The 20512-nt window shown below is 62.0% G+C and overlaps 2 protein-coding genes across 4 annotated transcripts; one reads left to right on the forward strand and one right to left on the reverse strand.

Annotated features, from left to right (window-relative positions):
- Positions 1-701: 701 nt before the first annotated feature.
- Positions 702-7871, reverse strand: CRELD2 (cysteine rich with EGF like domains 2). Of its 3 annotated transcripts, XM_006066307.4 has the most exons (10): positions 7604-7871; positions 6798-6880; positions 6188-6298; positions 5820-5911; positions 5116-5292; positions 3948-4043; positions 3014-3097; positions 2117-2212; positions 1688-1834; positions 702-955 (listed from the first exon to the last, which is right to left on the reverse strand). In XM_006066307.4, exons 1-10 carry the CDS (start codon positions 7721-7723, stop codon positions 906-908), a joined length of 1056 nt encoding a protein of 351 aa, XP_006066369.1. In that variant the 5' UTR covers positions 7724-7871; the 3' UTR covers positions 702-905. The 3 variants fall into 3 exon arrangements, with proteins under 3 accessions (XP_006066369.1, XP_044796667.1, XP_045021147.1); XM_044940732.2 differs by lacking the exon at positions 5116-5292; XM_045165212.1 differs by lacking the exon at positions 2117-2212.
- A 239-nt stretch (positions 7872-8110) lies between these two features.
- Positions 8111-17247, forward strand: ALG12 (ALG12 alpha-1,6-mannosyltransferase). The gene is made up of 10 exons (XM_006066306.4): positions 8111-8243; positions 12099-12434; positions 12498-12630; positions 13877-14050; positions 14415-14609; positions 15012-15115; positions 15589-15812; positions 16207-16376; positions 16459-16534; positions 16625-17247. The coding sequence occupies exons 2-10, from the start codon at positions 12267-12269 to the stop codon at positions 16854-16856; spliced, it is 1476 nt and encodes a 491-aa protein (XP_006066368.1). The 5' UTR covers positions 8111-8243; positions 12099-12266; the 3' UTR covers positions 16857-17247.
- The last annotated feature ends 3265 nt before the right edge of the window (positions 17248-20512 follow it).

Genomic DNA, 20512 nt, shown 5'->3' on the forward strand with positions numbered 1-20512 from the left:
GTAGAGTCCTGATGCAGGCTACTCCAGCACCCAGGCGAGCGCCCGGCTGGGGCTGAGCGCCCAGGGGCAGCCAGGGCCACGGGGACCGTCCTTGGGGCCAGGACCGAGGGAGAGGGTGACACAGGCAGGAGTGAGGCCGGGGGTGGGGGCGCTGGGGGCCTGGGGGAGGGAGACCCCGCGGGCGGCTGTGGTCTCACCGCTGCGTGGACTGCGGAGCACAGGCTGGGCCTGGGGGAGGGAGACCCCGCGGGTGACCGTGGTCTCACCGCTGCGCGGACTGCGGAGCACAGGCTGGGCCTGGGGGAGGGAGACCCCGCGGGCGGCCGTGGTCTCACCGTTGCGCGGGCTGGGGACCTGGAGGAAGGAGATCCCGCGGGCGGCCGGGGTCTCACCGCTGCGTGGGCTGCGGAGCACCGGCCAGGCCTGGGGGTGCAGGGTGCCTCCTTCCTACATGAGGACCCAGCCCTGGGAGTTCCCCTCTGACTTCTTCCCACAGGGTCCCTAACTACACTCACTCTAGGGCCTTCGGGGGGCCCTGAACCCCCTGATCAACGTTCCGCTGGTGCTCACAAGCCTTTGGGGGTGAGCAACAGGAACCACTGGGGGTCCCTGCAGGCCTGGGGCTCCAGGACTGGGCAAACTCCATCTGAAAGCGTCCAGGTGTTTTTAACAAGACAAACCCACACTTGTTCTCTGCCTAATTACCTTCAGTGGCCAATTTTATTATAAAGAACAGTATCAAAATATACAAATCTGTTCAAGAACAACCAAGAAACACAGGTTTTGAAAGGTCCAGTGAGCACCGGCTGTTCCAGGAAGGAGTCCCCTGGAGCCAGTGGCCGGTACCGGGCCGTCGGGACAACAGTCTGAATAAGTTAGGGGCGGTGTGGCCAATGCCGTGCTTGTCATAAATCTTCCCGGGAGGGGGGCTGCGGCGGACTTGCCTCTGTGGCTTCTGTCAGAAAACAGAGGTCGTTGGGTAAAATCCTGGCACAAGGGGCCCCGTTGGAGCCGTGGCGGCTAGTGGATGGCCTGCCTGCAGCCATGAGGGCCCTGCCCAGTGCGTCGTGAGCCCTGGCACACGGGGCTGAGCGGAGCGGCCGCAGCCCCTCCGGGCCTTGCTCTCTGCTGCCCCCGGGCCCTCCATGGTCCTGCTGGGGCCTTAGCTCCTCCTGGAGGCCCAGCCACCGTCCCATGGACGTCCCATACCCCTCAGGATGCGTCTGGGACCATCTTGGAAGAACTGCACCCCCCATGGGACACCCGTGGACGTGACTTTGCTTGGAAATAGGGTCCCTGCCGGCACTTGAGGTCACTGGGGCGGGCCCTGAGCCCCCACCAGCAGAGGAAACTGTGGACGCACACTCCAGGGAGAAGGCCATGAGATCACAGAGGCAGAGGCTGGAGGGACGCGGCTGCCCACCCAGGAACGCCAGGAGTGACCCCCCCAGAGCCGGGAAAGGCGGGAAGGATGCTCCCGACTGGCTTCAGGGGAGGCAGCCCCCAACGCTGGAGCTCAGACGTCCCGCCCGCAGGGCTCTGGGGCTGAGCCGCCAGGGCTGTGGTGCCCCCCCACCGCCCCGTGAGCTCGTCTCTGCGGGAACCCCCGCCAGCCCAGGGCCACATGCGTGGATTTCCTGACTCGGGACCGGGGGGCACAAGCAGAGGTGGCCGAGGCGTCACTCACCAGCCCCCGCCGGCCTGGTCTGCACACAGGTGTCCTCTGCCTCCTCAAAGCCGTCGGGGCAGACGCAGACGAAGCTCCCAGGCGTGTTGTAGCAGTTCTCGTTGTCCCTCAGGCAGGGCTTCTCTGCCAGCGAGCACTCGTCGATGTCTAAATGAGAACACTCCACTGCACAGGTGACCTCACTGGGCAGATAGGCCCAGCAGGGGTCGAGGGGTTCGCGGGGGCTGGGGGGATTCACTCGTGCACAGAGGCGGAGACGGGACGTGCATTAGAGAAAGGAGGGAGGGGCTCAGCAGGAGCATCGGGCGGTCGTTTGGGGAGGGGACAGGCAGAGGCGTGAGGGCAGGAGCTGCGTGCCTCCCCAGGGCCCCACCCACACTGGCGCGTGGCCCCTGGGAAGGCCCAGGTGGAGCAGATGCACCCGCTGACCTTCACACTGGCCGCTCTGCTTGCTGTAGCCGGTGATGCACTCTCTACACTGGGCGGGGCCCTTCCCCGTGCAGCCCACGCAGGTGGGGTCACATTCTGCAACGAGGGGAGAGGGCGATGGCGTGAAAGCCTTGTCCTGCAGGAGCCGCGTGCGGGGCGGTAGAGGGCCTGCCACGCGCGGGGCGGAGGAGGGCCTGTGGCCGGGAGAGCCGGTGTCCCCATCCTGTGAGGGGTGGACCCCCGTGCTGCCCCGGCAGACAGCCTGCGTTCCTGACGCTGCTGGGGCATGTTGTGTGTTCGTGGTGCACAGAGCTGCATGTCCGTGGAGCATGGAGACAGGACGCCGCAGGGGGTGTGAGCCACATGGGCCACTGCTGGGCGAGGAAGGGGCGCCACCTCTGGGGCGGGCGGCCCAACTCGGAGACTGATGCAGGGAAAGTGAGGAGCAGCGTAAAAAGCTCTACCTAAAGGGCTCTCCAAGTCTGTAACTGGAGAACATGCACGGCTGAAATATTCAACCACGTGGGCGGCTGAAGGCCAGACATCAGCACGCTCCTAAGGACACGACGCACAGAAACGCAATGGATAAACCCGGGTACGGTGTCGTTGAGGGAAAATCGAACGGGACAAGGCACCGCGTCAGATCAGCGCTGTGCTGACCCAGGGCCTTCCTGCCAGCCGGTGCTGCTGCCTCCTTTCACCTGAATTCCTGACGGTCAGGAAGCGGCCAGCGTGTGTGGCCACCTTAAGCTTAAGCGGGCAGCGCAGGCAGGGATCACTCATTCAAACTACAAGCGCCTGGGGAGCTGGCAGGACAGGAGGCCAGGGCGGGCGGGGGACGGACGGGGGCAGGACAGACCGGCATGGGGGGAGGCCAGGGCAGCGGGCGGCGCTCACCCTCGCACACGAAGGAGCCGTTGACGTTCTCGCAGTACTGCGTGTCCTCACAGGGCGGCGGCTCCGCCGCACACTCATCCACGTCTGGAAACAACAGCATGGCTGAGGGGTGGCCCTGACCCGACCCCGGCAGCCAAGAGCCCCTCGCCTGGGGATGCGTGGACGGCCGTCCTACGGGGCCTCTGTGCGCAGCGGGCACAGCGCAGCAGCTGAGCATGAGTCCCTCCTCAGGGCCGCGGAGGGCACCACACCCCACTCAGTCTGGGACCTGAGGCAGGAGGCCCGCCAGCCGTGAGGCTGAAACCAAGCCTGGGGCCGGACCCCCCAGGAGCAGCCGGGCAGCGCAGGGACCCCCCACGCCCCCAAGGAGCAGCCCTGGGCAGCACAGGACCCCCCAGGAGCAGCCGGGCAGCGCAGCACACCCCCCCAGGCCCTGAGACGCTGCGGGCGGGGCTGCAGTCCAAGCGAGGCCTGAGGGCGGGCGGCAGGAGGTGGAGGCCAGGCCCTGGTCAGGGGCCTCCCGAGCACGGGACTGCGCCGTCACGGCGCTCAGAGGCCGCCACCTCCCTGCAGCGTCGCCTTGCCAGCCCTGCAGTGCCCAAGGGGACGTGACTGGGCCTGGGTCAGGCTCCCCTCCTGAGCCAACAGGACCCCCGAGGCCACAGACAGCAAGGCTGCGGCCACCCTCCCAGCCCAGGGTCGAGGCTGCAGTGGGTTCCCGTGGGGCGTCCTGCCCGCGGGCAGGAGTGGCCGCCTGCGAAGCCAGCCTCCGCCTGTGACCCCTTAAAGCACGACCAGGGACGTCAGTCTCCCCCCGCACGTCCGCAGCAGGCAGAGCGTGGCGTGTCCTGGGGGTGGCTCGGCCGGCAGAGCCTGTGGAGGGCAGGGGGTTCGGGGTGGGGGCGCGGAGGGGAGGGCCGCCCGCCAGCCTCACCCACGCAGGCGTCGTCCTGGCGCACCCAGCCCACTTCGCACTGGCCGCAGTCCCTGTTGGTGGGGCCCACGCACGTCTTACACGCCTCATCACAGGCTGCAAAGCAGAGGCAGGTGCGTCTCAGGAGCAAACTCAATGCAAAGGTTGTTTGGGGCTTAGGAACTGACATTTGTTAGGGTGAAAACAAGCAAAAATCCCACAGAGGCAAGACTGACTCAACAACAGAAAAATATACTGATGTAACTCACAACACTGGACTTAATGAGAAAAGACAACACACAGGGATTTTCACGCCCAGTGGTGATAAAATTCTCAGCAAACGAGGACTCAGAGGAGCTGCTCGTAAGCCTGGAGCCCAGACCCGCCTGGGTGTGCATGCCGCCCGCCAACACGCGCGGTCCTGCCGGGCCCAGGGGGGTCTCGGGTGGGAACCGGGGTGGCTGGCCTCACTCCGGGCAGGCCCGAGGGAGCAGCGTGGCCCCCAGACCTGACTGCCGGCGCCCGCCCCAGTCCTCCCCCGGGCAGTGACAGCCAAGGAGGAGACACACGTCTCCCATGGCCTGCTCCCTGGATTTACACGTCGCAAGACACCAGCCTGGGCTGATGCAGCCTCACGAGCGGGGCGTGGGCCTCCCCAGCTGCAAGGGTTGGCGTGTCCCTCCCAGCTGAGAGGCCCCATCTGTGACCCCACGGGCACATCTGGGCCTCAGGGAGGAGCCCAGGATGATGGCCAGGGCGCCTTCAGAGACCCTGGTGGGGGCTGCCCTTCCCAGATCAGGGTAACCGAGGTGGCGTACCTTCCTCACGGGGACCCGGGGGCCACACTGCAGGGCCTCTGCTGTCCCGTTCTCGGCCCCACCACCGGCCCCCTGGAGGCGCGCTGATGGACCCAGCCCCGAGCACCGCGGGGACAACCAGCCCGCCTCTGCTGGCGCCGAGCTTCCCACTGGGGCAGCAGGGCCGCGCAAGCCTCCAGGAGGCCCCAGCGCCCGGGCCCAGCGTGGCTGTCGTGGATTGACAGTGCCGTGCTGCCCATCCAGGAGGCTGTGGGGGGTCGTCACCTCATGCTTCCCTCCATGGCTTGTTCAGGGACAGGAAGCGGGACTGTCCCCAGCCCCCCACTCCGCTGTTGCAGTACCCACTCCCAGCCTGCGGGCACTGCCAGTACCTGAGCAGACGCTGTGCGTCTCACTGGTCGGCGAGCGGAAGTAGCCGTCCACGCAGTCGGTGCACAGCGGCCCCCGGTAGCCCAGGCGGCACTGGCACGACCCATCGCCCTCTCGGGTGCCGTCTCCGACGCAGTGGCCATTCCCGCTGCAGGGCCGCTCAGACCCACCCTGGCACGCTGGGGACACGAGCTGCTCAGAGGGCGTCTGGGAGCAGAGGGGGCCCCGGGGAACCCCACCATCCATCAGCTCAGCTCCAAGTCCCGCTGCAACCCAGGCCCGCGGTGCCCCTTCTCCAGGATGCACGGGCGCCGGCCTCACCGGGGACATGGGGCCGAGGAGGAAGCAGCACACACCAGCAGGATGGCAGGAGGGCTGGGGCAGGGTCTGAGCGCCAAGATCATGCCCTCCGCCCAGGTGATCGACCTGAATGTGTCAGTGACGCCTGCACGGGTCCCTGAAGGCTGGACGCCCCAGCCTCCCGCACAGGGCTCTGCTGGCTGTGGGCCTCCTCATGCTCAATGGGCAGCGCCAGGCCGTGGGTTACGACAAACCCAGGGGTGAGCTGGGAGCACACCCGGGGCCAGACCAGGGGAGAAGTTCCCTGCAGCTAGGAGGGGGCAGCACCCAGGCCCGTGGGAGCTGCCGCCCCTGGAGCCACGACAGGACGACGCGGACACTCGAGGGTCCCCAAGGAAAGACATACCCAGGCAGTCTGGCCCGTAAGTCCCCGGAGAACAGCAAGCTTTCAGTGTCTGCACACAAAACCATTCAAATAAGTCAGGATGCTTCTTCTTCCTAAGGATGTAAACAGCATCCACTGAATCTCACGTGGCGGATTTCCTCAAAACAAAACCACAGTTGAATGTAAGGCACTTCTGAGCATCGTGGGACCCGGGAAACGAGGGCCTGTGGCCACCGGACTCTCCCAGCTAACTCCCTCGTCAGGATCACTGCACTTTGGTGGAACAGGACGGGAATGTGGGTGAGGGAGAAATCCGGTGTGTGGAAGCCCTGCTGTCTCTGGCGCGTTTTGAACCCCAGGCGTGGGGGCGCCGGGCCCCAAGCACTCACAGCCGCAGCCACCAGGCCTCCAGGAGCTCCTCCTGCTCCTCCAGCAGCTGGTTGCACTCGAAGTCGCTGGCCTCACACAGGCCCTCCACGATCTCCAGCAGGCGGACTTCGCTGAAACACAGGGCCAGCAGCACCGTGAAAGGGGGCACGCAGCACCTCAGGGGTCAGCATCCACTCTCCAGGGATGCCTGGAGGCCCCCTGCTGCCGGGGCGCAGCCATGCTGGTGTTCAGTGAGAACGGACCCGCGACAAACACCCAGCTGGGGCCGGGGGGCATCACTGCCAGGCAGAGAGCTAAACGCAGAGGGTGCGGTGGTCGGGGAGGCCTGTTTATCCTCAGGGAGAACATCAAGTGTGGGGTCCACCCGGGGAAGCCCGGCAATGGGCTAGAACTCTGGGTGGGGGCGGGGCCAGCTCCACCTGCGTTTTGAAAAGACCCCTGTGTCTCCCCTTGGAGGGCGAGGGGACAGCCAGGGGCCAGAGGCCCACACGCCAGCCCCAGGCAAGGACAGGTGACTGTGCCCAAGGGACCCTCTGTGTCTGCAGACGCTCCCAGGGACACATCAGGCCCCAAAGGAGGGTGCTGGGCCAGTCAGAGTAGGGTGCCCACCTGAATTCGTACTTGGACAGCGTCTTCTCCTCCCAAGCCGTGTTCCCACCACCAAAGTTCTTCTTTGCCGTGTCCACCATTCCCTGTGGGGAGGGCCGCACAGGGTCAGCCCTGCTGCCTCACACTTGTCCATGGAAGGGTGAGCCAGGCTGTGGTGGGGTGACCACAGTCCATGGTGGAGTGAGCCAGTCCAGGGGGGCTGATCCAGTCCATGCGGGACAACCCAGTCCATGGGGGGCGACCCAGTCCATGGTGGGGTGACCCAGTCTATGGTGAGGTGACCCAGTCCCTGGGGGGTGACTCAGTCCATGGGGGATGACCACAGTCCATGGTGGGGTGAATCAGTCCACGGGGGACGACCCAGTCCATGGGGGCGACCCAGTCCATGGGTAACGACCCAGTCCATGGGGGGTGACCCAGTCTATGGGGACGACCCAGTCCATGGTGGGGTGACCAAGTCCATGGGGGGTGACCCAGTCCATGAGGGTGACCCAGTCCACGGTGGGGACCCAGTCCATGATGGGGTGATCCAGTCCATGGGGGTGACCCAATCCATGTGGGTTGATCCAGTCCATGGGGGTGACCCAGGCCACGGTGGGGTGACCCAGTCCAGGTGGGGTGACACAGTCCATGATGGGGTGACCCAGGCCACAGTGGGGTGACCATAGGCCACAGTAAGTGACCACAGGCCATGGGGGGCGACCCAGTCCACGGCAGGGTGATCGCAGGTCCACGGTGGGGTAATTCTGGGCCATGGCGGGGAGACCCCGTCCCCCGCCCCCGTCCCCGCGGAGTGACCGGCCCACCTGGTTGAACTTGTCCACCAGCTCCCGGCAGCGCTTGCAGGGCGTCGGCTTCTTGGTGGCCTCGCCGGTCGGCAGCAGCAGCAGCAGCAGCCCCAGCACGGCCGGGGCCGGCGGGCGCATGGCGGGCCGAAGCGGACGGCGCCACGGGATCGCGGCCGCGCGGACACGGGCCGAAGTCCAGCGGGAACCGGCCGAGCACTCCCGCCTCCGGCCGCCTACCGGCTCCGAAGCGCCGGCCGTTCCCGGGGATACTCGGCGGAGCCGGCTGGAGCCCCGCCCCACGCCAGCCCTCGCGCGGCGACTGGCCTTCTAGGCCCGCCCCGCCCCCGTGCGGCCCAATCCGGGCTCGCCACGAGCGGCTACCAATAGGAAGGCCCCGGGTCAGCGTCCCGCCGGGAGGCCGGGCGTGGGGGGCGTGGAGGCCAGGGCCCGCCCCTTGCGCCCGCCTCTCCCGCGCGCCGCCCGGCGCGGCCATCTTTACTCCGGGCAGCGAGGGCGTCCGCGACGGCAGCGGAGCCTCAGCGGCCATGTTAGGTTCGGGCAAGGGCGTCGCCGAAGCTCTTGGTTTCCGCCACCCGACTTCCGGCCGCGGGCAGCCCAGGCGCGAGCGCTTCGAGGGACCGCGCGGTGGGCTGGCGAGGTCAGCGCGCGCGGCTGGGGCTCTCGGGGCGGGCTGAGGGGGGCCTCGGGCTGGCGCCGTCGCGGGCTCCTTGGGCCTCACCTTGCGCGTGCACGCGGGACGACCGCCACGCTCCTCACCTGGGGCCCGCCGCGTCACCTGGGCCTGAGGAGTGTGTCTGGGGACCCAGGAGTCTGCATTCCCCGCCCCCCGTGCCCGAGGCCGTTGGCGCCGAAACCCGGGGTTTAAGTCAGGAGAAGGAACGTGGGCATTACCTGGTTTCTTTAGGACAGAACTGCCAGAAGGAAGAAGTACAAGACAGTTTTCTCTGGCCTGATCTCTGCCAGTTCCTTTGTGTTTCCAGCCGTGAATTAGTAACGTGAACATCTGACTTGACCGGTTTCAGTCGAGACCTAGGAATAGACGGGGACAGGAGGGCCTCTGCAGGTCGCTTCCTAATCTGAGGGGCCACTGCCCTGGAAACGACAGTTTCTTCAGTCGTGGCCTGTTGTACCCTCTCAGATTAACAGTCTGAACAGCTGCAGGCAGGTGTGGACGAGCGCAGGTGCATCTGCTCACGGTCTGGCCCGGTGGGGCTCACTGTGGTTTGCGCACTTGCTCATGCCCTGTGTGTCTCCTCCTGGTCCCGGGTGGGCATGCAGGGTGCTGCTAGTGCCTTCCAGAATAAGCTGCTTTGCTCTCGGCCATCAGCAGAGAGCACCCTCGTCTGGGGGAGAAGCCCCTAGGGCCTGGAGCAGGGTTGGTAATGTGGTAACCCCACAGCTCCTGTGACCCCATGAACTGTAGCCCACCAGGCTCCTCTGTCCATGGGATTCTCCAGGTAAGAAAACTGGAGTGGGTTGCCATTTCCTTCTCTAGGGATCTTCCCAACGCAGGGATCGAACCCAGGTCTCCTGCATAGCAGGAGGATTCTCTACCATCTGAGCCACCAGGGAAGCCCCCTGAAATGTCGGAGTCTAGGTTTTGCCTCGGGAGTGCGCTGCGGGCAGGGCCGTGGAGTGGGGTCTGCAGGGATGAGCCTGGAACGGCTGTGAGGCCCACTCCTGCCAAGTGGCACATGTGCAGCTAATCCCAGCACTCGGCTTTATACATGCTTCCTAGTTCTTGACAGTTTTTTAACCTCAGAGGAACAGAGAGCAGCATATGAATGTTCTGTGGTCTGCTCGGCGTCATTGGAAATTAAAGCATTAATGTGTCTTTAATGGAAACGTCTGCCTTGGAAACGAACAGAGATCATTCTGTCGTTTTTTGAGATTGCACCCAAGTACTGCATTTAGAAGTCTTTTGTTGACTATGAGGGCTACTCCATCTCTTTTAAGTGATTCTTGCCCACACTGGTAGATATAATGGTCATCTGAGTTAAATCCACCCATTTCCATTCCCAGGAATCAGTTCACTGATTCCTAAAATGACATTCACTCTTGCCATCTCCTGTTTGACCACTTTCAATTTACCTTGATTCATGGACCTAACATTCCAGGTTCCTATGCAGTATTGTTCTTTACAGCATCAGACTTTACTTCCATCACCAGTGACATCCACAACTAGGTGTTGGATCATAGAAAAAGCAAGAGTTCCAGAAAAATATCCACTTCTGCTTTATTGACTATGCCAAAACCTTGACTGTGTGGATCACCACAAACTGTGGAAAATTCTGAAAGAGATGGGAATACCAGACCACCTGACCTGCCTCCTGAGAAATCTGTATGCAGGTCAAGAAGCAACAGTTAGAACGGGACATGGAACAACAGACTGGTTCCAAATTGGGAAAGGAATACGTCAAGGCTGTATATTGTCACCGTGCTTATTTAACTTATATGCAGAGTACATCATGAGAAATGCCAGGCTGGATGAAGCACCGGCTGGAATCAAGGTTGCTGGGAGGAACATCAGTAACCTCAGATATGCAGATGACACCACCCTTATGGCAGAAAGCAAACAGTAACTAAAGAGCCTCTTGATGAAAGTGAAAGAGAGTGAAAAAACTGGTTTAGAACTCAACATTCAAAAAAATAAGATCATGGCATCCGGTCCCATCACTTCATGCCAAATAGATGGGGAAACAATGGAAACAGTGACAGACTTTATTTTCTTGGACTCCAAAATCACTGCACATGGTGATTGCAACCATGAAATTAAAAGACGCTTGGTCCTTGGAAGAAAAGCTGTGACCAACCTAGATAGCATATTAAAAAGCAGAGACATTACGTTGCCAACAAAGGTCCATCTAGTCAAAGCTATGGTTTTTCTAGTAGTCATGTAAGGATGTGAAAGTTGGATTATAAAGAAAGCTGAGTGCCAAACAATTGATGCTTTGAACTGTGGAGCTGGAGAAGACTCTTGAGAGTCCCTTGGACTGCAAGGAGATCCAACCAGTCCATCCTAAAGGAGATCAATCAGTCCTGAATATTCATTGGAAGAACTGTTGCTGAAGCTGAAACTCCAATACTTTGGCCACCTGATGTGACGAACTGACTCACTGGAAAAGACCCTGATGCTGGGAAAGATTGATGGTGGGAGGAGAAGGGGACGACAGAGGATGAGATGGTTGGATGGTCTCACAGACTTGATGAATGTGAGTTTGAGTAAGCTCTGGAAGTTGGTGATGGATGGGGAGGCCTGGCGTGCTGCAGTTCATGAGGTGGCAAAGAGTCGGACACGACTGAGTGACTGAACTGAACTGAACGAAAATGTAAGCTGATGACGTCCACACTTAGCAGCTGTTATGAATTTGTTTTTCAAGTCGTCTGTTGAGCACCTGCTGAGCACCAGGTGGCGATGCAGCCGCGAGTCGTGATGGACAGGCCCCTCCTTGCTGAGGTTACAGTGGTGGGAAAACAGGAAAATCTCGCCCTTACAGTTTGGTAAGGGAACCAAGTTCTGTTACTTCTCTCGGAACTGCGTTATTTGGTAATTCTGAATTATTAAAGCCCTCTTGACTCCCTTACTTCTCCCACCTCGCCACCACCGCCGTATGGAACAGGATTCCTCTTCCTCCTCCAGATTTTATTCAGTTGTGGATTCCCCACTTGCTGACTTAGGAGAGCAGAGACTTCATACATCTCCCTTTAACCAAAAAGCAGTTTTAACAAACAGCACTGTGGTTCTCTTCTTTCGCTTCTTGCTCTTCTGGTTTTAATCAAAGAAAAGCAAACGTGTTTTAAGACAAGCCACAAACAGGAAGAATTTGCTGTCTTCCCTCCCTCGCCGAGTGGAAAGATGTAGGTCTTCCGTGAGTAGGAGCCTCCCGGACGCTCTGTGGTTTTCTCAGAATCTTCTTTCCGAGGGGTACCCCCAGAGTCCTGGTGTGTGGGTGCCCGCAGTGCAGGCATCTGTCTGCACCTCCCCCTCCGCACCCCGCCCCCCGCCCAGGAACATGCTTGTTTTCTGCCATCCACCGGTTTGTGCTCACGACCCGCGTGGTGCTTCCCGGGGCTCGGAGTGTCTCCCGGGCGAAGTTCAGGATGCAGAGTCCACGCCCCGTCACACAGTCCTGGGGGCGCAGGTCTTTGCTGCCCCCCTCCACTCTCTTGGCTGCCGCTCTGCTGCGCTCTGGGTGCGCCCCCCACCCTCCTGCTTCACAGCCCCAGCCTGTCTGCTCCGGCTACTGCCCTGGGGGCCGAGCCTGGCGTGTTCTTGACTCTCCTGCCAGATCCTAGCTTCTCGGTCCTGCTGTGTCCAGGGCCGGCTGACCCGGGCCCCAGCTGCCCATGCACTCAGCTCGGGCTCTACAACTCGGGTCCTTCTTCCTGGGAGAGTATGCACAGACAGCTGAAAGAGGAAGATGGTTGGTTAAACCGTGAAAGTTTCTTAAGCGTGATTTTTTTTCAGTGTCCCGTGTTGATGTGTTTCCAGGTTACAGAAGCTACGGCGCTTCAGAGGGGCCCTGTTCCCGCCACGTGTCTCCCAGGTGTTGATTCCAGCGGAGTTTTCGAGCTTGGGAACCTGTGTCTCCATCCTTTGAAAACACTCAAGAGCTGTGGTGCTGGCGGTGGATGAAGGTCCCTGAGGCGGGTGCGCAGAATGGCTGGGAGAAGGCCGTCGGGCCTGGGCGGGCAGCGCCAGCTCCTGGGGCTGCTGGTGGCGGTGGCCGCGGCCCACCTGGCTGCCTGCCCCTACACCAAGGTGGAGGAGAGCTTCAACCTGCAGGCCGCGCACGACCTGCTCTACCACTGGCTGGACATGGAGAAGGTGAGCTCGCCCGAGTGGCGTGGGGCCCGGCCTGGGCCCGGCTGACCCGCCCTCTCCCTGCAGTTTGACCACCTCGAGTTCCCTGGCGTGGTCCCCAGGACGTTCCTTGGGCCGCTGCTGATCGCCGCGCTCTCCAGCCCTGCCGTCTACGCGCTCTCGCTGTTGGAGACGTCCAAGTTCTACTCTCAGCTCGTAGGTGAGGGCTCCTCCGGGGCCGGGGTGGAGAGTGGCGGCGGCGTCACACGGCCGCGGTCACCCGGTCAAGGGGCCCTCAGTGGGAGTGGCCACCTCCTGGAATCCCGGCCGTCTTGGCCACTGGGCAGGCAGTTCAGTGGGGGCAGCGCCCACCTCCCCAGGCGGTGCCTGTGTGGCAGCGGGGGCCGGGCCCCCGTCCCCGAGCAGCCACGGCACAGCTCATGCTGGTTGGCGTGCGTGGTCAGAGAGCTCCTGGGACCGGGCGGCTGTGCCTCGGGAAAGTGCGGATGAGGAAGCGGAGATCGGCCATCCACTCGCACAGGGGGCCAGGCAGCCTCGGCCGGGGGGCTGGGGCCACGTCTGAGCGTCAGGTCCTTGGTAAGTGTAACCCTGGAGGTGTCAGCCGGGTGACAGGGCCTCTGGGGTGCCGGTCCTCGCCCGCATGTGTCTGCCCTGCCCAGCCCAGCCTCTGAGTGTCCCAGCCCTGCCCAGGGCCGCCAGGCATGGAACAGCTCCAGGGTCGAGGTGCCAGCATCCAGGCCACCTGCTTCCCACGCCCAGCCCGTTTGTTTGAGTTTCAGAAGTGTTTACTGTTAAATAAAACGTGTCACAGGACTCAAAGGTGGCCCACCACGCTCAAAAGGGTTCAGTTACTAGCAAGTGAAACAGAAAATGAACAAATTCACCTAACACTAGTTTCACTAAAAACAACACACCCTTGCTTTAAATGGAACGTATTTAGTTTCATTTTGCATGTCAGTTTTTTTACTGAAGTAGAGTTGATTTACAGTGCTGTGTTCATACCAAATGTACAGCAGCTCGGTTTTATGTACGTATCCATCTCCTCCTGATGCTTCTGTCATGGGTTGTTACACCTTGTTGGACGTTGTTCCCTGTGCTGCACAGCGCGTCTTTGTTGATGTCTGTCAGGCACGGCCGCGTGTGTCTGTTGATCGCAGACTCCTGAGCTGTCCCTCCCCGCTTCCTCTTTGGTAGCCAGAAGTGTGTGGCCTCGTGTGTGAGTGTTTTGTGTGTAGTGCTTTCGTGTCACATGGGATTCCACACACAAGTGATGCCACGTGGCGTTCGCCCTTCTCCTGCACTTGACCTCTAGCACGATGACCTCTCAGTGCACCCGCTGCTGCACACGGCAGGGCTTCTTCTCTGCAGCTGAGTGCTGTCGTGCTGTGTACACCGGCCCGCTTTTAGTACGGGATCCCCTGGGCACACGCACCCTCTCTGCTCAGTCAGGGCCGTCGTGGGACTCAGCGTGATTCTTGGACTCTGGACGCTACAAAAGGAAGTGAGGCGGCAGTTCGGGGCCACGGTGGCCGCCCTCTTCTGCTGGGTCACGGCCTCGCAGTTCCATCTGATGTTCTACTGCACACGGACGCTCCCCAACGTGCTGGCCCTGCCCGTGGGTGCGCCTGCCCTGCCCAGGTCCCCCAGGCTGGTGGGGGGCGGTCCATCCGAGTGTCTGTTGAAAGCTGCTGCCCACCAGGTGTCTCAGAAACACAGGACAGGGAGGCCAGGAAGCGAGCGAGCTCTGTCCCTGTGCAGGGCTCTGGCTTGGCCTCGGGGAAGCTGGCGGGGCGAGGCCTCCCCAAGAGCAGCACCTGGAGGAGGAGCTGGTCCACGGGGCTGGGAGGGGGCAGGGACCCCAGAGGGGCTGGGTGGGCGAGGCTCCGCAGGAGGTGGGGCTGGTGCGGATGCAGCCCGGGTGGGCAGTCTCAGGGCTCCCGTGCCCCTCGAGCAGAGAGTGACGCTGCGCCCGCCCTCCCACAGTGCTGCTGGCCCTGGCGGCCTGGCTGCAGCAGAGGTGGGCGCGCTTCATCTGGCTCTCGGCCTTCGTCATCCTGGTCTTCAGGGCCGAGCTGAGCCTGCTCCTGGGCCTGGCGCTGCTGCTGCCGCTCTGCTGGCGGAAACTCTCGCTGACCCGGGCCCTGCGCTGCGCCGTGCCGGCCGGGATCCTCTGCTTGGGTGAGTGGGTCGCGGGGGCTGGGCCGGTAGGGGGCTGTGCCCTCTTCATTGGGGGCTTTCTCATCTCTGTTCCTCATTAAGTAGAATCCCCTGCACCTCCCATGGGGTTACAGAGTCCTAGTGCGGGTCTTCTGGCTCTGCTGCCCAAGCATCCCCCACTGGACCCCCTCCACAGGATCCCCGTCAGGGCCCCCTCTTCCTGTGCCTCGGCCAGGCTGGGCAGATGCAGGGGCACCTGCGTGTGGGGGCTGCTTTGGGGGAGGGCCCAACACCTTAGCTCCTCCGAGGGACACTGCTGTGGCTCCTGGCTGCTCTGCTGATGGGGCCGCATCTGGGGGGACGCCCACCTGTGACAGGTTCCGGGGTGGCCTGCACTCTCCTGAGCTGCTCTTCCTTTCTCAGGACTGACGGTGGCCGTGGACTCCTATTTCTGGCGTTACCTCGTGTGGCCAGAAGGAAAGGTGCTCTGGTACAACACCGTCCTGAACAAGAGTTCCAACTGGGGCGTATCCTTGCGTCGGGGCAGGGCGAGGAGCTGCTCTCCGCCGCGCCTGCGCCTGGGAGCGTGGCGGCTGCTGCGCCGCCGCCTCTGCAGGGCAGGCCTCCCTGGGCCTGGGCCCTGAGGGGATGCCGCTCAGCGTCGCAGCCCCAGCTTCTCCTCTGTCCTTGCAATCTTCTGATCTAACGTGTTACCCTGCCCTCTTTAAAAGACATCCCCAAAGAGAATGCTGTCGGTCAGTGTGCCCCCACCCTGGGACAGGCTGCGCTCACAGTGGGAGATGGAGGGACGGTTCTGGGCAGCCCCACTCGCCATCTGCAGCTGTGGCAGCCTGTGTGTGGGGTCACTGTCCCTGTGTGTGGGGTCACGCCGTGGCCTGAGCTGTGGGGTTCCTGGGTGCTGCGGGTGGGGCGCCATCAGGCTGGTGGGGGAGGGCGGGCTGCCGCGGGGGTGCCCGCAGCCTCCTTAACCCGCGCCCAGACCTCGCCGCTGCTCTGGTATTTCTACTCGGCGCTGCCGCGCGGCCTGGGCTGCAGCCTGCTCTTCGTGCCGCTGGGGGCGGTGGACAGGCGGGCCCTGGCGCTGCTGCTGCCCGCACTGGGCTTTGTGGCCCTGTACTCGCTGCTGCCGCACAAGGAGCTGCGCTTCATCATCTACACCTTCCCGCTGCTCAACGTCGTGGCTGCCAGGGGCTGTGCCCGCGTGTGAGTGCCGCCGGCCGCCTTGCGGGCTCACCCGGGGCCTTGAACTGGGTTGCAAAGGGGAGGGTGTCCAGGGTGACCGACAGGCTCAACTGGGCGCCCGGCCGGGGTCTGGTGCGGGGTCCAGCCTGAGTCTGCAGGGCCTGTGGCCGGCCTGTAGAGGCAGCGGGTGCTTGTCCTTGCTCTGCCTGGCAGCAGGCAGCTTGGGACGTGCCTGAGGCCAGGCTCTGACCCAAGGGGTGACTCGGGACACTTGAAGGGCTAACGCGGGCTTGACCTTGGTGCCTGGTGGGGTTTCCGAGTCTGTCGCATCCGCTGCGTGGTGATGGCTCGTGTAGGGACGTGGCAGCGGGCAGTTGTGCTCTTCACGGCGGTCCCCGGCTCTGCTCCCTCCCAGGCTGAACGGTTATAGGAAGTCCTGGCTGCACAGAGTGGGGTCCCTCCTAGTGCTGGGGCACCTCGTGGTGAACGCCGCGTACTCGGCCACGGGTCTGTACGTGTCCCACTTCAACTACCCTGGCGGCGTGGCGATGCAGAGGCTGCACCAGCTGGTGCCCGCCCGCACAGGTGGGTGCACGGCTCCAGGCCCGGGCGGTCTTGCCAGAGGCGCGGGCCCCCGGCGCTGACAGGGCTGGCCCGCTCTCCACAGATGTTGTTCTGCACATCGACGTGGCCGCTGCCCAGACAGGCGTGTCCCGCTTCCTGGAGATCAACAGCGCCTGGAGGTACGTCCTCCTTTTGGTGCGGGCTCCCGGGGGCGCTGGGTGCCAGAGGGCAGCGTGGGCCTGCAGAGCACGCCGTGCTCTCCTCCGCAGGTACGAGAAGACGGAAGACCTGCAGCCGGGCTCGGAGCGCATGCTGGCCTACACGCACCTGCTCATGGAGGCCGCTCCCGGGCCCCTGGCACTCTACCGAGACACGCACCGCGTCTTGGCCCGTGTCCCGGGCACCACCGGGCTGAGTGTGAACCTGAGCAGACTGCCTCCCTTTGACGTGAACCTGCAGACCAAGCTTGTGCTTCTGGAGAGGGTCCGCGGGCCTCCCTGAGAGGGTGGGGCCCCAGGGATGCGGGTGCCCGCCAGCTTCCACCAGGCGAGCCAGGAACCGACAGGACAGCGGCTGCCCATCCCTGGCCGGGCCTGGGTCTCCGCGGCCGTGTTGCCTGCAGCCTGCGGTAATGAGGGCGCTGGTGGGTACTGATCCTGCCCACCATCCAGGCCATGGGCCTCGCCCTGAGGAGCTGCTCCAGGGCAGCAGGCGGTGGCCTCTCGGTGCCTGGCAGGGCCCCTGGGCAGTAGAAACCTGAAGGCCAGCGTGTGCTGGGCGCACCCCCACTGTGCCTGACCCTGCAGGGCAGGGCCTCCTCTGTGGTCACGGGCATGCCGTCTCGGTTTCAGAAGAGATCTTAGGAGATAAACATGTTCAGAAAAAATAAGAATGACATTGTATGTTGCCTTATCACTGATTCTCTGGCAGCTGGGAGACAGTCGTCACTGGCTTTAAGTGAGTCTGGCTCTTCCTGCTTCCTGAGCTGTGTCCACCGAGCTCCTGATGTGTGTCCAGCCCCACGAGGCCCTGGTGAGGATGCGGAGAACTGCATGTGCTTTTCACTTGTGTAAAAGCACTCTGCATATCCACACACACGCTACACACCTGTGCAGAGAGACATGGAATCTCTAGGCACTCCAGAGTGAGTCGCCGACAGCCTGGCCTCCACCCGAGTGCCTCAGTGCCCCAGGAAGTGCCGGGGGGCCACCTTCAGGGACTGCTCTTTGCGCTGAAGCTGACAGCCTGCGCACCCGCCGACAGGGAGGCCCCTCCCCACCTGCCCAGAGCAGCGCCCCCTGGGGTCCTGCTGCAGCTGGTCCGTGGCGCCCCCACACCCACAACTGAAGCTCCCACTTCCCTGCGTGTGTCCCCCGCGCGTGCTCCCTGTGCATGGATGCCGCTGCGCCTGGCTGGGCTGTGAACGGCCCAGTGGGCTGTCTTGGTGCCCAGCTGCAGCCTGGCCCGGGGTCCGGTCAGCTGTGCTGGCCTGGCCACGTGCCCCGTCAAGAACCTGCTGCGTGGCTGCTTCCTGGCACCGGGTGTCCACCCAGGCTGCTCGGGCGTCTGTCCTGCCCTGGAGGCAGCTGTTTTGAGGGCCCAGGCTCCTTGTGGCCTGGCTGGGTTTAGAGACCAAGATCCAGCTGCACAGTGTGCTCGCTGCTGGCAGGGTGCCCGTGTTTCTAGGCCTTTCTGCCGAGGGAGGGTATCAGGCACACCTGTGTGTGGACACGTGTGTACATGTGGACACGCACAGGTGTAAGGAGTCACACGCCAGGCTGATACCACCAGCCCCACCGCATCTCTGGGTGTCAACGTACACTTGACCTTCGAGCAACGCAGGGGCAGGGTCGCCAACCCCCACCCCCAGTCAGAAGTCGCAGCTTCACTTTCAACTCCCCCAAAGCTTAGTTACTAACAGCTACTGTTGACTGAAGGCCTTGCCGATAACATGAACGGTTGAGGACATTTTTGCAGGTTATATACTCTTCCAGTTATGTAAGGCTATAGAAAAGAAGACTATAGGGATTTCCTTGGCGGTCTGGAGGGTAAGACTCCACACTTTGACTGCAGGGGGCCAGGGCTCACTCCTTGGTTGAAGTGAGATCCCACAAGCCTTGAGGTGCAGCCCCCTAGAAGAAAACAAAATCATGAAGAAAAATCTATGGTACTGTATCAGTATCGCAAGTTTTTGTCACCTGCCCCTAGGATGGATCATCTGTCAGGACCTGCACTGTACAGAGCGCTGTGGATGTTACACACATTGCAAACCCTAGACGGAAAAAAGGAGAGGGACTGCCAACGCAGGGGAGAAGACCCACACGCCCTGGAGCAGCTGCGCCTGAGCAGCAGGGCCCTGCCCTGCAACAGGAGAGGCTGCCGCAGTTAGAAGCCTGCACTCCGAGACTAGAGAAGGCCTGTGTGCAACGAAGACCCAGCACAGCCAAGATGATTACTTTTAAAAGGTTAAAAAAACAAAAATGTGAAAAATTCAGTTACGTACAGGTACAATTATCTGAGGGTTGATAGTCAAGAAGCAGCAATACGATCGCTTAGAGTCACTCAGCACCATCAGCACTTCAAGGCAGCCCAGCCTGTGCGCCGATGGGTGGGCCGTCCTGTCTCTTCTGGTCTACTATCGCACTCGTGGTCACCATACAGTACTGGGCACACTTGCATTCAAAAAGAAAACCTGCGATGACAGACCGCGACACTTTATCCACTTAGGGAGAGTTGCACACAGTTCTTGGGAAGCAAAGTTAGAAACAAGACCGATGCGGTATCAGTTTCACCTTGGGTCTCCGTGAGGACAGACTGTCCACTTCCATATGAGCCCCGTGCACGGTGTGCAGCTGTTCGATTTTCACATTGAGACACGACGAGCGGTCTGTCCGTTCCCTGTTCATCACTGGAGGTGGGTCGTCGTAAAGTCCTCCCTGTCCCCACGCTGAGCATGCTGGGGGGGTGGGGAGGAGGGCTTCATAGAACGCCTCGTGATGCCCGCCGGACTTCTGTCTTTTCTGAACGTGCTTCCACACCGCACCAGCCCTTCCCCATCTGCCCGTGTTGCGCGTACAGAGGCGGGAAGCTGTCCTGCAGAATCAGCCCTTCTGCCCGCTGCTCTGACGCCAGTTTGCTCCCTGGCGCCGCGTCTTCCGCGCCGTCTGGCCGTGGTTCAGGAGTTCTCATCTCCACCAGTCCCTCTTCTGTCAATGCCTCTGTTAGCCCTGGAATTTTTAAATTTGAGGGCCACATGTCGCGGCATGTGGGCTCTTAGTTCTCCGGCCAGGGAGCTGAGCTGCACCCCTGCAGTGGAAGCGTGGAGCACTAACCGCTGGGTCAGCAGGAGAGTCCCAGCCCTGGAATTTCCTGAAGACCTCTATCTCAGAACCATTCACCCCCCAGGTCATGTTGCCAGGCCCACAGTCTCTCTTGTGATTTCCTTGATTGGCTCTGTCGTAAACCCTGGGAGTCAGGCACAGCATCGAGACAGTTTTCTCCAGCAGGATTTTTTTTTTAGAACAGCACTGTCAATGGTGTGAGCCTCCCACCTCTCACGATGTTCTCTCAGTGTCTGTTCGGTAGCGCTGACGATCCTTCCGCAGTATCCTGTGTGGAGCCTCACAGGTCCTCATGACCCCTGACTTGGAGGCTGAGCAGAGCCGCAGTGACTGGGGAAGCAGACCCTGTCTGTGCTTCGGTGTTGAACTCCCAGGGAACTGACAAGGAGCTTCCTGAACGCAGGGACGAGGCATCGATGGAACCAAGCCAGAGACGTGGCCTGGTCGTGCCGGCCTCCTGATGTCCAACCACAGGCGGGCACCTGCTGGGCCCCTCCTCCCTTCCAGGCTCGCGGGCCGTCTTGTCATAAACCTGACCACGTCTGAACAAAGGAGCAGCAGCCCGTTCGATCTCACCTTAAACCCTGCTGCTTGCTTCTCATGAATGGCCTTTGGGGTGTTTTCCCCAGAATACAGTACAGCGCTCTGTCTGCACTGAACGCTGCCAGGCAGATGGCCCTTCTGTGCAGCGATTTTCTGGATGGCGTCTGGTCCTCGTTTGCTGGCTTGTGTCAGCAGAAGTTGCCGCTCCTGTTATCCTGATGTTTTTAAAGCCAAACCTCCATCTGAAGTCATCAAACCACACTTTGCTGGCAT

The sequence above is a fragment of the Bubalus bubalis genome, chromosome 4 (assembly GCF_019923935.1).
Source record: "Bubalus bubalis isolate 160015118507 breed Murrah chromosome 4, NDDB_SH_1, whole genome shotgun sequence".
Taxonomy (NCBI): Eukaryota; Metazoa; Chordata; class Mammalia; order Artiodactyla; family Bovidae; genus Bubalus; species Bubalus bubalis.

Bases quoted from the DNA above. Each gene is read 5' to 3' on its own strand.
- CRELD2 (XM_006066307.4), bottom strand. From the start codon at position 7,723: ATGCGCCCGCCGGCCCCGGCCGTGCTGGGGCTGCTGCTGCTGCTGCTG. The intron at 6,299-6,797 runs GTGGGCACCCTA...CCTGTGTTTCAG, and splicing joins CTGTCCAAGTACGAATTCAG to CGAAGTCCGCCTGCTGGAGA. The intron at 956-1,687 runs GTGAGTGACGCC...GTTTTCTGACAG, and splicing joins GACCAGGCCGGCGGGGGCTG to AAGCCACAGAGGCAAGTCCG.
- ALG12 (XM_006066306.4), top strand. From the start codon at position 12,267: ATGGCTGGGAGAAGGCCGTCGGGCCTGGGCGGGCAGCGCCAGCTCCTG. The intron at 14,610-15,011 runs GTGAGTGGGTCG...TTCCTTTCTCAG, and splicing joins GGCCGGGATCCTCTGCTTGG to GACTGACGGTGGCCGTGGAC. The intron at 15,116-15,588 runs GTATCCTTGCGT...ACCCGCGCCCAG, and splicing joins ACAAGAGTTCCAACTGGGGC to ACCTCGCCGCTGCTCTGGTA.